Source organism: Drosophila simulans, chromosome 3L (genome assembly GCF_016746395.2).
Source record: "Drosophila simulans strain w501 chromosome 3L, Prin_Dsim_3.1, whole genome shotgun sequence".
NCBI lineage: Eukaryota > Metazoa > Arthropoda > Insecta > Diptera > Drosophilidae > Drosophila > Drosophila simulans.
The window spans coordinates 7,158,676-7,171,856 of NC_052522.2; the positions used below are offsets into that span (position 1 = coordinate 7,158,676).

At 41.5% G+C, this 13,181-nt stretch overlaps 1 protein-coding gene across 1 annotated transcript in view; it reads right to left on the reverse strand.

Annotated features, from left to right (window-relative positions):
- The window catches only part of LOC6737106 (BAI1-associated protein 3), a 52,857-nt gene that overhangs the window by 16,883 nt on the left and 22,793 nt on the right, over positions 1–13,181 (reverse strand). The window contains exons 3-4 of the mRNA XM_039293053.2: positions 11,573–11,709; positions 1,366–1,971 (exon numbers count right to left, since the gene is read on the reverse strand). Of these exons, the coding sequence (XP_039148987.1) occupies positions 1,366–1,795 (430 nt within the window). The 5' untranslated portion in view covers positions 1,796–1,971; positions 11,573–11,709. The remainder of the gene's footprint in view (positions 1–1,365; positions 1,972–11,572; positions 11,710–13,181) is intronic.

A 13,181-nucleotide genomic window follows, 5' to 3' on the forward strand; every position in this document is an offset into this window, starting at 1 on the left:
CAGGAAAAACCGCTCGTTCGCCGCTCGTGCAACAAGATAAGCCAATTTCAATTTTGATTCAAATGCTGCAGACGTCGGTGAATCAAAATCCCAGCCAAATGGCAAGTCAATGTCGTTGGCAATGGCAATGGCGATGGGCATGTGATGGCTATGGCGGAAAGTTCAGGATCCGGCGGTTTGTGGTCCTGCTATTCCTGCTCCTTCAACTGCTGATGCTGATGCTGATGCCACTGCTGCGTCTTGACATTTAAATGTGTTTGCATTTGCCAACTGCGATAGAAACAACAACCTTGTACATCGTTTAGCTTGGCAAACAAGTTTTGCATAGCCAAACGGAGCCAAAGCGGAAACGAAGCCGCACAAGAAGTCACATATGCATGCTGATTGCTTTCGCTTCGCCAGCTATCATACACTGAGAGAAACTAAAGCTGCACGAGCAAGTTTTGTATTTTCATATAAAAGATAGAAGATCATAATAATTGTGCTCTTATATCAGTAGATCAAATTTATTTGGCTTTAAATGTTATTTTTCAGCTAAACATATGCTATCAAATATTTTAAAACTCTGAAATATTTTTCTAGAATTTTTGTTCTTTGTGTAAGAACCACTATCAGCCACCAGAACCAACTGGCACCCCATTGCGGTGGTTTTGTCTGCACATTTGTTGATCCATATGCGAGAGGCGTTGCTGGCCAAAAACATTCGGCGATTGGGAAACTTTGGTCGCATTTGGCGGATGGCAAGACATGTAATGTAATTTTCATATTGAGACCCGATGACGATGGCGTCTGGCGGATTCAATAAACTTTTCCATGTTTACCATCTTTGCGGCACGCATACGCAAACAAATTGTTTTTTTTTTGGCCAAGTTATGGCAGCTGATGGAAAGTGAAAGTCAACTGAGAGCCAAGTTAAAGGTGTATCTTGGGCACTTTTTATGCGTACTTCTGTACAAGATTTCTCGATAAGTCCGGAGGGTTAAAACCACATCGGAAAACTCCATTAACAACTTAATTAAGGGCAAGCCAGCCAACCCATTCTTACTTTTTGCGAGTATATGACCTTTGGCAAGGCGTTTAAAAACCTTTAGCTTTTATATTGGAAAAAAATGAACAATATTTCAAACATGCAATAAAGAAACTTAAGTTCTTTTCAAATCATATATGGAAAAAAAACTAAATAAACTAACTAAATTAGAATGATTTAAATAGTAATTCTTTAAAATATGCTGTAAGCTATTAATTGTAATCGGATTAAAATAAATAAAATAACAAATATTTATTTTAAATGTATTTTCCCACATTTAAATAAAGTACATTAGTACATTTACCAAAAAAAAACACCATATTGTTATCAGAACTCACCCAGTAATGGATTGGTGGCATTTGGATTGCCGATTACCACCCCGCCGGAGGGGTAATTACTGCCGCACGTCGAAGATGCCACCACTCCGGTGGGCGGGGCAGGGGTGCCATAGACGCCCAGTCCGCTGCCGATGCTCGCCTGTTGCTGCAAGGGGGCGTGGCCATGTTGCTGCTGCTGCTGCTGTTGTTGTTGCTGCTGTTGCTGTTGTTGCTGCGGAAGTGACTGCTGCAATGGCTGCTGCGGAAACGGCACCTGCTGCTGCTGCAGCTGCTGCGGCTGGCCGGAAACGAGGCCGCCAGATGTGGCGCCTCCGATCCCCGACTGCTGTTCACTCGACTCCTGGCGGGAAAGCGAGAAGCGTCGATTGCCCAGGCCCAAACTCGAGATGCCACTTGTTACATATTGCTGCATGGAGCTGAGGAAACTCATGGCGGCATCTGGCTTTCTTATCTGGCTGGCTGGTAATTGGCTCAACTTGTTACTCCTCCTACTCCTCGTCGTTTTTTTTTTTTGCGAAATTAATCACTTGGAAACTTGCGCCCGGGATTTGCCTACCCCGATTATAAATTGGTCCAGACTTGCGCCGTTTTTCGCTTATCGAGACTCTGCAAGGATAAAGACGAAACGAGATGTTTGTTTAAGGTGGAAAACTTCTGCAATCCGCTGGAGAATGGTACTCAGCTATTTTTGGGCAATAATTGAATTTTGACCCCGGGACTTCAGCGGAATTATGTATGTATGTATTGTATGTAAACATTTTCGTTTTCAGACTAAAAGCAATTACAAAGTAGAAAAGCCAGACGAAGTGCTCTTCCAAACAAAAAAAAAAAATTAATTAAGCCAACTTGTTTGGCACTTTTATAGCCAGTGCATTCTGGGACTGTGATTCGAATCGAGTTCCCCAATGTCCCCGATTTCCGAGTCAGTCATTATATTTGTCTTTGATTCGTTTCGTCAGCAGTTTTGTTGACTTACCGCCCCGTCTCCTATTTGCTCATCCAAATTCTGTACAAATATCAAGGAGGCGGGCGAAAAAAAGGACGATTGCATTTAGGCACTGGTTCACTGCTCTATAGACATTCATCGATTGATTGAAGCGTCGTTTTGCTCACTTCAAGGCACAGCTCTTAATTAAATTTCTTTTGAAGTACGCCCCCAGTATCGCTGGCCTAATTAACCTTTAATCAGCTGAGCCTAATGAGCCGTTTTTGGATTCACGGCTAATCGATCTGCATGAATAATTGGGCGCAACGCACACACATTCAAGGTAACACAAGGACGAGTTGTCCTGGTCCATAAATTAGCCCACATATATGGCCTCGCACTAAATAATAACAATAATTATACGAGCGAAAATAAACGCTGGACCAAGCAGAAAAGTAGCTAATTAATTAGTTTGCCAGGTTTTGGCCCTCATTTATGGATGAGCAAATCGGCTGGCGAAAATGAAATTGCAAATTGAACACCAACAGTTTTGGGACCAGCTTTTCCCCCAGCCATCCAAACGTGACGGGCTTAGTTGTCCTTTTCCTTCCGTTGAAATTTCCATGGAAATGTATCCGGATAAAGGCTCTTGGGCCATTTCGTTTTGGCAATAAGAATGAAGTAGCTTAAACTTGGGTGGAAAGCGTAGAAAATTAAAGGATTTTATACTTGCAGAGCAAAGCCTTTCTAATCAAAAATATTATTTGCGAAATCTGTTTTATTGAATAGTTTAAAGCTCAAAGCTCTGGGCCTTATACTTAAATATTTAATATTCTAGCTATATATTTTTTAGTTAGAAATACAGAACTTTTTGTATTTCCTGTGCATTTAGCCACCTAGTAAATGAACAAATGAACTACTGGATACCAAAAATGCGAATAAATATGAAAATAAGCCATTCAACGTTTGTCATTCTCACATCGAGCCCATAATGTCATAATAGGATTTCGACGAGATCAATGACATTTCACGAACTATCTGTTGTTAAGCTGGTACACAATAAAATACTTGATTATTGTCAACCTTTTTACTGTCGTCATAAGAACAAAACTGATTAAATTCTCAACATTATCGTGGCTGGCAACACGCCGGATAGTGTAGTCGAGTACTCTCGGGGACAATGAAAGGTATTATGTGCTGTGCTGAGTGGCTTTAAATGCCATAAAAGCGAGCTGTGCCAGGATATGGCCTTAAATGGCCAGCAGTCATAGCAACTGGAACTAAAGTTGGCCAACAACTCGCATCCAGCAAAAACAATGGCCAAAACAGCGATGATATTGCGATGTGTAAGCCACTGCGTTCGTGGGCGTAATCAGCGCATTCATGCATGGTGCCATCTCTCTCTCTAAGCGGTACACCCGTCTCTTTCTAGGCGGCATTAGCTTCCGCATGTTATCCTGCTTACAACTGGTGCCATAATTAGCGGACTCTGAAAATAATTTGCAAACCATTTTTGTTATCTCATTGTAGTATCTGTGTGTGTGGCTGGGTTTATTGGGTTTTCGTTTTGCTTGCCCAAAAGCGCTAAAAATAAATCAACCAACACACAAAAGTTGATTTATATGGTGCACGTAAATTTGCCATTAAGCGACAGACAAATGTATTGCAATTAAATGAAATGGAAGCGGAGCCACAACAGCAACAGCTGCCCACCACCACCTATAGATATATACATAGATAGATATAGCCACATGCATGTGTGTGAAGGAAAGGGGCCATAAATACGCAGCCAACTTGGCTTTAATTAAGATTAATTAGTCACTGGCCAAGTCATTGTGCCATGTGTGAGTTACTAGGTGGCTAAATGCACAGAAAATACGAAATTTTCTGTATTTCTCACTAAAATATTTGTTATGCCACCTTGAAGAGCTCTCTGTGCCAATAGAACCCTTCCATATATAGAACATAAAAAACGTAATTAATCGTCATTTAACCACATATTTTTTCAGTGCACTAATGTAAGCCATAAAGGAAGGCCACATGCCATTTCCTTTCCGCTGTTGCTTCAATCTATTTAGTTTTTATTAATGATTGCGCATACGACATGTGGACCAAGTGAGAAGAAGTGGTGCCTGCGTGGGTTTTCGTTTGCCGTCAGCAACCCTTGTTCGACAAAAGTTTTCTTCGTTCGCGGGGGTAAAAAACTAAATTAAATGTGGATTGCACTAATGTGACTTCCCGAATGCTCTGAAGAGCTGTCACAACACAGCGCTCTACATCAACTCGCAGTAATTATCGTTTTTTGTGCCCCAAAATGAACTGAGACAAGGGTCTAGTCAATTTTAGACACATTTTGTGAGCTGATTTGGTTGCCATGCATAATTTGAAAACCATCCACCCACCTGTGCAAACAATCCTGCGGTAGCAAGTTGCACACAAAAAGTTGCGAAAACCAAATAGAAGGCGGAAAATTGAAAAACACCCTCGTGGATTTTAGCAAGAAGAATTTTAAATACGCTAACCAAAGCTTGAAAGATTGTAATTGTATGAAGCGAAGATGAATAATAAATTAATCCCTAATATGGGGTATCCTTGAGCAGGAAATAAATATAAATGCAGGGTGTTTGAAATTTTAATGTTTCATCATATACCTTATATCACAAAAGCCACAGCTATAAATAAGCTGTGTAAAAAACGCAGAGTCCCCCAAAAAACGAAAGGAATTCGCGCACACCCGCAAAAAAAAAGCAATTGTAAGGCAATTTCAAAGGCAAAATTATTATGTCGCTTTATGTCATTTTTTTTCGCGAAAGCCAAGTTTTTTCCAGGCAACTGGCAGATGAATGTGTTGCGCATACCGCTGAAAAAAAAAAAAAACGTGAAGATGGGGGTGAAGTTCAGGATGTTTTTGGGGCGCCGAATATGGGGATTTTAGGGTGCACGGTTGTACGTGAAAATGACAAAGCAGCTGCTCAACAACAAACGGCAACGCATGCTCTGGCATAAAATTTATTTTTCACTCCTGGCCCGCACATGATATGTGGCTTTAAATATCTGCCAGAAAAAGAAAGGAACGAACGTAGAAAAGCCAGTAAACCGACATGAAAAAAATCCGGAGAAAAAAAGTCGTTTACATTGCGGCAGATATTCCAGATTCGACATCTCAAAAGGCAAAAATTGCCATGGCTTGGGCTAAAAACTGAGCCAAACAAATGTGTGGCATTCAAATGTCTTCCTTAGTTGTGTGTGTGTGCGTGGGCGTGGCAAAACATAAATTATTTTACGCACGGGCTGACACCGAAATTCAGGGAGCGAAACGGCCTTAACAATGCTGCAATTGTGGCCAAATATAATTTAATTGCCAGCGGCAACTGTGGCAACCAGCCAGGTTAATAGCAACCAATAATGGTAATAATTATGGCTTTAACAGCAGGAACCATGGCCATTAGCAACCGTATTGTTCAAAAAATAAACATAATTAAAATGTTTCTTTAGAAACCACATGCCATTTTTAATGACAGGGATGGATAATAAATTTAGAAAAAAATATTCATAAAAATAATAATTTCTAAGCACAACTTGAAACTTTAAAGTACAAGTATTCATCTTTTTTACAGCTGTTTGCAATTGTTTTCTGTTTCTGAAAAGATAGAAAACTATTGTTGTACTTTCCGTAATAAAGCCATTGAAAAGTGATGAAAGGTGATGCGATAAGCATGAATTGCATTAAACGTGATGCAAAAAAATTGCATCCACCACAGAGACCAGAAAACGAGGGATTTTGTGTCCGCCCACAGGGATTTCTCGTTTTTCCGCTTCATCAGTATTGGCATCATCATCAGCACCATCGTCATCACCATAAATCACAAAAGTGCAGCATATGCATCGCAATCCGCACTTTCCCTGCCCCCCACCCTCGATCATTGTTTGCTTTGGCAATTTGTAGTCAGCATGTTGCCGGGCCGAAAAGCAAGGACTCGAGCTCTATTTCTCTGTCAAATGCAATAAACCAGAGATCCTTCTGTGTGTGAGTGTGTGTGTGTGGGCACTATAAGATGTCTGGTGAGGAACAGCAACTACAGCAGCAGGACTAACTGGCCAGGACAATGGGCAAAAGGGGCCATGAGTAATGGGCATCGAGCATGCAAAAGTGCCGAACTGAACGAACTGAAAGGCCGTAGAAGGAGTTCCCTTTGATAAATGCGCCCAAGAAGGGTCACCTGCCTTGTGCAGCTGTCTGTTAAATTGCTTAATTTGTTAGGGCGCAAAACAGAGAGCAGAGGGAAAACACAAGCGTTACACGCAATCCTGCGAACAACGGGGCGTATGGGCAATTTGCGCAAATGCAACAGAAATTCAATTAACTTGCTGGATTTGCGGCTATCAATTACACAGGTTTTGCCATCAAAACACGCTGCACTTATGGCGGATGCGAGAAATCAAGCAGAAACCTTTGGCCAATCGTCCTTAAGATTAACCAGTCAGGGGGGAAATCGACAGAAGATCTCAAGACTCGAGCACTTTCCACTTTCACACAGAAACTTTAATGCAAGTTTTGTGTACTGAAAGGGATCTAATTAAATATGCCTCGCCTTTCAATCCAAATTTCCATATGTAAGGGGTTTTCTCACCCTTCCATCTCCATCTCAAGTCTAAGGGGACCATGGAATGGCCAATTAAAACTATCAAATTACGTATAAGCCTAGCGAGGCGTACGCAGGCTGCCTAATTAGACGCAGGTCTTGAGCAAAACTCAAGTAAGGCATCTTACAAGGTACACTCAAAGAAATTAGCTTATAATTCAACAATACTAATTTAGGCATTCATTTTGATGCCAAACGGAAAAGTCAAAGATATTTTATCTTCGTACAACTGTTCTACTTATTCAAAAAATATTTAAAATATATCATATACTTCAAATTTCTCTCAGTGTTCTCCCACTCCCAGAGGACACTGGATCCATCCATTGACTATATTTGCGGTGGCGCAAAAATGTTTTTGCCAATGAGGAATGTGTGGCCCTGGAAATTGGAGGCGCGTCACACACATACGCATGCATAATTAATGAGCCTTGTGTGTGTGCGTGTGTGTGTGTGTGTGTGTGTGTGTGCGTGCTATGTGTGTCCTATTTCGGCTAATTGTGAAGTGTGGCCTAAACCACGAAGTGGCTGTAGCGACACACAGGCCGAGTCAACGTTTAATTGTCGCCTTTGATATTGCAACAATTTGAAAGTGCTTGCCGCTTGAACACCCCTGCCACAGATGCTTTGGCCGCCTTTAATTACAAATTCCAAGCATGCTCGCCTCATTCAAAATCGATGGGAAAATTACGCCTGCACTTGTTCGTACTGGTTGTGGCCCCAAAACTAAGTACAAACTTTCGATAAACTCTTTATGCTGCTAATTAATGCATAATATTGGCTAAATTCTGTGAGGCACTGGCCATGCAAGTTTTAAAAGTTTTGGATAAAGAGCATAAGACTTAATGAGTAAATAGTCATTATTTTAAAATTTTAATAGGAATATTGTACAAGTCTTGAAATTGTTACATGAAGAAGTTTGTAAAGCAGTAACTATGAAATCCTTTCCCGAATTCATCGATTTCTCATTTTTAGAAAGGACTTGCTTTCTTATTTATTTAAGAGTTGGTTTTCAAACCATTTTAAGGCCTCTTTAATATTGGCTTTCAGTTTGATTTAAATATTTTTTTATATTAATTGGCCTTTTAGCGTTTAGTACCCCCAAAATATCTCAACCCTTTCAATTTCCACCCCCCACCTCTTGACCATGTGCGCTGAACTTGAAAGTCACCTTGCCTTTGTTTGATGCGTTTTTTGACGCCAATCAACGCCATGGGGAGTGCTAATGGTTGAGCTCCCTCCAAAATAAATGTGTGTATGGGTCGAGCAGCGCTTTGTTTGGCTTTGACATGTCAAATAGCGAACAACAAAAGTGGGGGCAAAGGAACGAAGATGTTGCAGTAGCACCAGCAGCTTCCACAGCTCAACATTGTTGCAAATTACAAGAAAATCCAAAACGGCTCAATGCACAACATCTCCTGGGGACACAAGGGGATTCGGGGTTGGGGGGGCATGACAGACTGGCGGGGAGTGGGGAGAAGATGGGTTATGGTTCTGCCAGACGTTCAATGTTTCCAACTCGTTGAGCTCGGCTTTAAGTTCATTTTTACTGGGTTAGCAAAGGACCATCATAAAAATTGCTTTTCAGCTTCTGCTCCATGGTGTTCTGGATTTTTTCTCCATTGGCCTTTATGCCGACCGGGTTTATTGTTTGCTTTCATTGCGTTTTGTATTAACCCATTCCCGTTTGCCCCGTTCAAAGTACAAAGTCTGCAATTAAGGGCGCCGCAGCTTATTTACGAACTTGGCCGGCGTACGCGGCGTATGCGCAATGCACACACCGCGTTGCGGGGCAATGAAAATGTATTTTTGTACTGCACATTCAGGCTTTTGTTTGCTTAAATGCTTGGTAATTAAAACGTGTTGCTGCCAGTGGTACAGTGCGCAATTTTCGCAAACTATGTGGGATTTTTGCTAAGGTCAGGTGCATTCTGCCACTCGAAATGCCAGTCAGACTTAAATGGGAAACTAATTTCGCACAATGTTTGCTTTAAGCCAAATTATTTTATTTTACCTAACCAACGTTAAAATGCAATTATTCCAGCAGCATTTTAAGTATCACTATGTTTTGGCTAACTAACGTTTAAGTTAATTGCTTAAAGCTAACTGAATTAAAGTTTCTTTGAGGGAGGCAGTAATTCCCTTGGTAAAATATCCTTTAACATTTCTGTGACCAACCATTAGCCGATTGGCGGCGAAATTCCGCTTAAAGAGGGGCTTGGTTCGTGCCCAAGTAATCTGTATTTCATTCCCCATTCGTTTTTTATGATTTATTTTCGTTAAGGACCCTTCATTTTTGTTGTGCTGTTCGGCCCTCATATACATTTTTCATTATTCTGTTTTCCACATATATATATTGGCCATGTATTTTTATGTGACGAAATGCCTGGTGGCATTCGGTTGGCACGGCGATGTCAACAGAACGTTAAGCGGGATTAGGACCGCCGCTTTGCGCTTTTGTTTTTCCGAATGTCGCCAACATCATCAACAAGGTGACATAAGAGGAGTGAACAAATAAAATCCAAAAAAAAAAAGAGAAGAAGGCACAAGATTGCGCCTCACATCCTAACGCTCTTAACGTGGCCATATTTTGCATATGGCTTTAATGGCGGCTTAGCAGCGTAAAAATAGCAAAAGTCGCTAAAACGTCGGATGACTGGATGTGTGGGTGGGATGGTGGCGAAAACAAGGCCAAGACAAAGGAAGATACTCGCACAAAAGTGGCCCTTGTAGCGACAGCTTTGTTGTCTGGATGCCGCACGCAGCTCGAGGCAGTCAAAATGCGCAGGAAACTTTGGCCCAAGAAAGCGGTGGCAAGTTGCTGAGTAGGCAGGCAAAATGGGTTAAGGATGGGCGGTTTGGGGCAATTGCTACTGTCAGCTGAGCAAAGTTTTTAATTAAAATAACCGAGCAATAAAACAGCGGAACGAACACACACACACACACATTTGCACGCACTGAAAAAGGGAGCCATGTTAAATGGTAAATTAGCAGGCGACAACTTCTCCTGGTCACATGCATAACGTATACGCCATGGTGGCCCTGTCCTGCGACGCAATTAAAATTTAACAGCACCCGACGCATTTCGTTGCCTATTTCTTACTTTGTTTCCCATTCAACAGTACGTCCTCTGAATATTTATTGTGGCAAAGGTCAATGCTATGGCCTTGAACCCTTTGCCCCGCAAACACGCTCAAAGCGACCACTCGAAGGTCTGAAATTTGCGAGGGCTTCACGCTTGGTCAGACAATAGCTAAAACGTCAGGGGGACTCATTAAAAAAACATAATTCAAGCCGCACTCCAACGGCCTGCAGTTAAAAGCTATCGCAATGCATAATGATAATTGTCCGAGCGAAAAACAGTATTCCGTAGTAAATTGAAATTGCTCGGACAAACTTGGATTTAAGCGAAGTGCGGCGGAAAATGCAAAAAACAAAAAAAAAATTCACAGACTGTCAGGATGGGAAAAGGAAAAGCGTGATGATGCGTTGGCGTGCGGCTCGCAGCTCTGCAGCAAGATTGATTGATGACATGACGTCAATTTGCCAGAGCCACTCAGTCTCGGTCCGCCTGAAACCTCCAGCTACATGAATGCAAAGGGATCCAGGATCCAGGACCCAATGTGCCCAACCACCAGGGGCGTGACCAGCGACATGGGCCTCGACCATGGCGATGACGATGAAAAGACAATGAAAAAGGCATTAAAACTGCGGTCGGACCGAGGCTAAATATTATCACTCCTGGCGGGATGAGGGATGATGTGCCACACGGGGGCGTCCTTGCGGTGCATGTTATGGTCTGTTTGTGGGCGTGGCATTTGGATATAATAATAAACACAACTAAGGCCCGTGGAGCGAGCTAACGAAGTTGGGTGTTGTTTTAATGACGCAGGTCGAAAAAGTAGAAAAGGCCAAAGGAAAACATTTAAAGATAGAATCATCAAATGTGTACATATACCAAAGAGAACTATAGCTATATCTATAACTATATTCCCGTATTTGATAAGTCAACGTAATTACATATTTAATATATATGGTTCAATTATGAAATCCTTCAAATCAGCATAGTTTTTTCAACAATAATCTTTTAATTCAACCCTACTAATGAGATAATTCCACCGGACTACCTCATTTTCCTGTCCATTACCAGCAATCATTATAATAACGATAACTCCGCTGTTTATTATCCTCATAGGCTAGCGTTATGCATGATTAATAAAGTTGGCATTCGTTATGGTTGTTTTCCCCCCTCTGTCGTCCCGTGACTGCCAACAAAATTATGCATAATTGGTGTCACTGTCACCCGGACCGGCAGCCCACTCGTGTCCCAACAGGGACAAGGACATCGAAGCCCGGGGACCATCGCACCCATGCGGCGGCTACCTTAATTTAAAACAAAAACATTTCGGCGCAGCAGAGAGACACATTCCTGCGGGTGTTTAATGAACATTTTCCCACACACACACACCTTGAAAATTATGCCAAAATAAATTAAAGTTTCATGTGGGCAGCCAAACAACTTTACTGTTTCAGGGTTTGTTGCCACGCTCACAAAAAAAAAAAACTGAAGAAAAAGACCTAGGAAGCCCATTAAATGCGAAATAAAAACCCGTATAGTAAAAATGAAATTTTAAACACATACCGTTGGCGCAAACAATTCGATGGCACGAGAAATGGGGCATCATCAGAGCAACAGTATTGAGTTGAGTTGTCCTTGCTGGGGACTAGCGAGTCTACTACATCATGTTGGCATGCGGGGCACGTCCGCTAATGCTGCGACTGCAAAGATAAAAACCAAGATATAAAGCATAAAAATCGGCCCGGCAATTACTTCAAGTGATGGCTTTCTAATTTAGGGCTTAATTTGTGTGGATTTAAGGCGCGGTGCGGCAGCAAATATTTTTTTAAGCCCGGCCATCAAATGGCGCCGACAAAGGCACTGTGCAGGTAAGGAATTCGCAACACTTTATGGACGGACGGGCCAAAAATACCGTGATACCCGTCGGGCACGTTACGTATACGCCCCCAATGACATGTACATAAATTTAATGCTAGAAATGCTTCGCTCGACACGACTCGACCCTGTGTGTCTGTGGATCCGTTCTGGGTGCCTCTTATTTTCGTCCTTTTTTTGCCCAGCGTCCCTACTCGCACACACACACAGACACACACATACACACACCGTCTTATTCGCTGTCGTCGGCGTAACATTTCCGCTTTCGGTTGCATGAGTATCCGTTTCCGTTTTGCTGAGGCCACGCACTTAACTTGGTCCGCCATTCGTGTCCAAAAATAAAGTAAATTAGAGTGCGCGACTCCCAGTTCGAGTTCGTTTTTTATCCCATTAATTGTGTTTGCCTGTTTCAGATTGAGGGTGCTCCTCGAAGGGCAGCCAAAATCCATGTTTGATTGCCTTGGCAGCGGAAAGGTTGACGGAATGGGATTGGAGGATTGTCGAGATTGGAATTTGGTGGAATTCAAAGCGGCGAATAACTCAAATGCACTCTACATTTCAACATTTCTCTTATACATTTAAAGCAATTGGGGAAAATTTAATATTTCAAATATTCTTGAAATTAATTCATTCCCATTTTCAAAATCCAATCTGAGCGCAAATGGAATGAAAAGAAATGGAAATTCAATCTGCAAATGGATTTCATATCCATTATTATTTAGACTTTAAAACTATAAATAATTAAGTAGCCAGTTTGTTTTCTGCGAAAATTTCCACTGTAAAGCTTTAAGTACATAAAATACAAGTATATATAAAATTATTGTTTATTTTCAATTATAAATGCGTAATGCAATCTTAATCAAATTGTAATTGAATTATTCAAGCACCAATATATTTATTTGATTTTTCTTTAGCCTGGGGCCACAAAATCAAATGTTATGCAGTTTTCTCTTTAAATCAAATTTAAGTTGCATCTTAACACTTTTAATTACATAATTGAAGGAAATTGGCTCAAGGACTTAGAGAAGCCCGATGATCAAAATAAGTCAGTGTAATTAATTTCCTTTCGCAAATCAAATCAAGCATCTGCTGTGAATATTTATGGGCAAGCTGAGCTGAGCTGTGCTGAATATCCTTTTCATATACCCCATCACAATACTGTCAGAGTTCGGATTTAAAGCTGGCGTTTTGTCCTTGGCGAGAAACGTTTTCCATTGGCAACTGAAAAGTCAAATCAATGCCACAGGCAGAGCCGGCATGACACAAAACACAAATGCAGAACAACAATGTGTGTTGC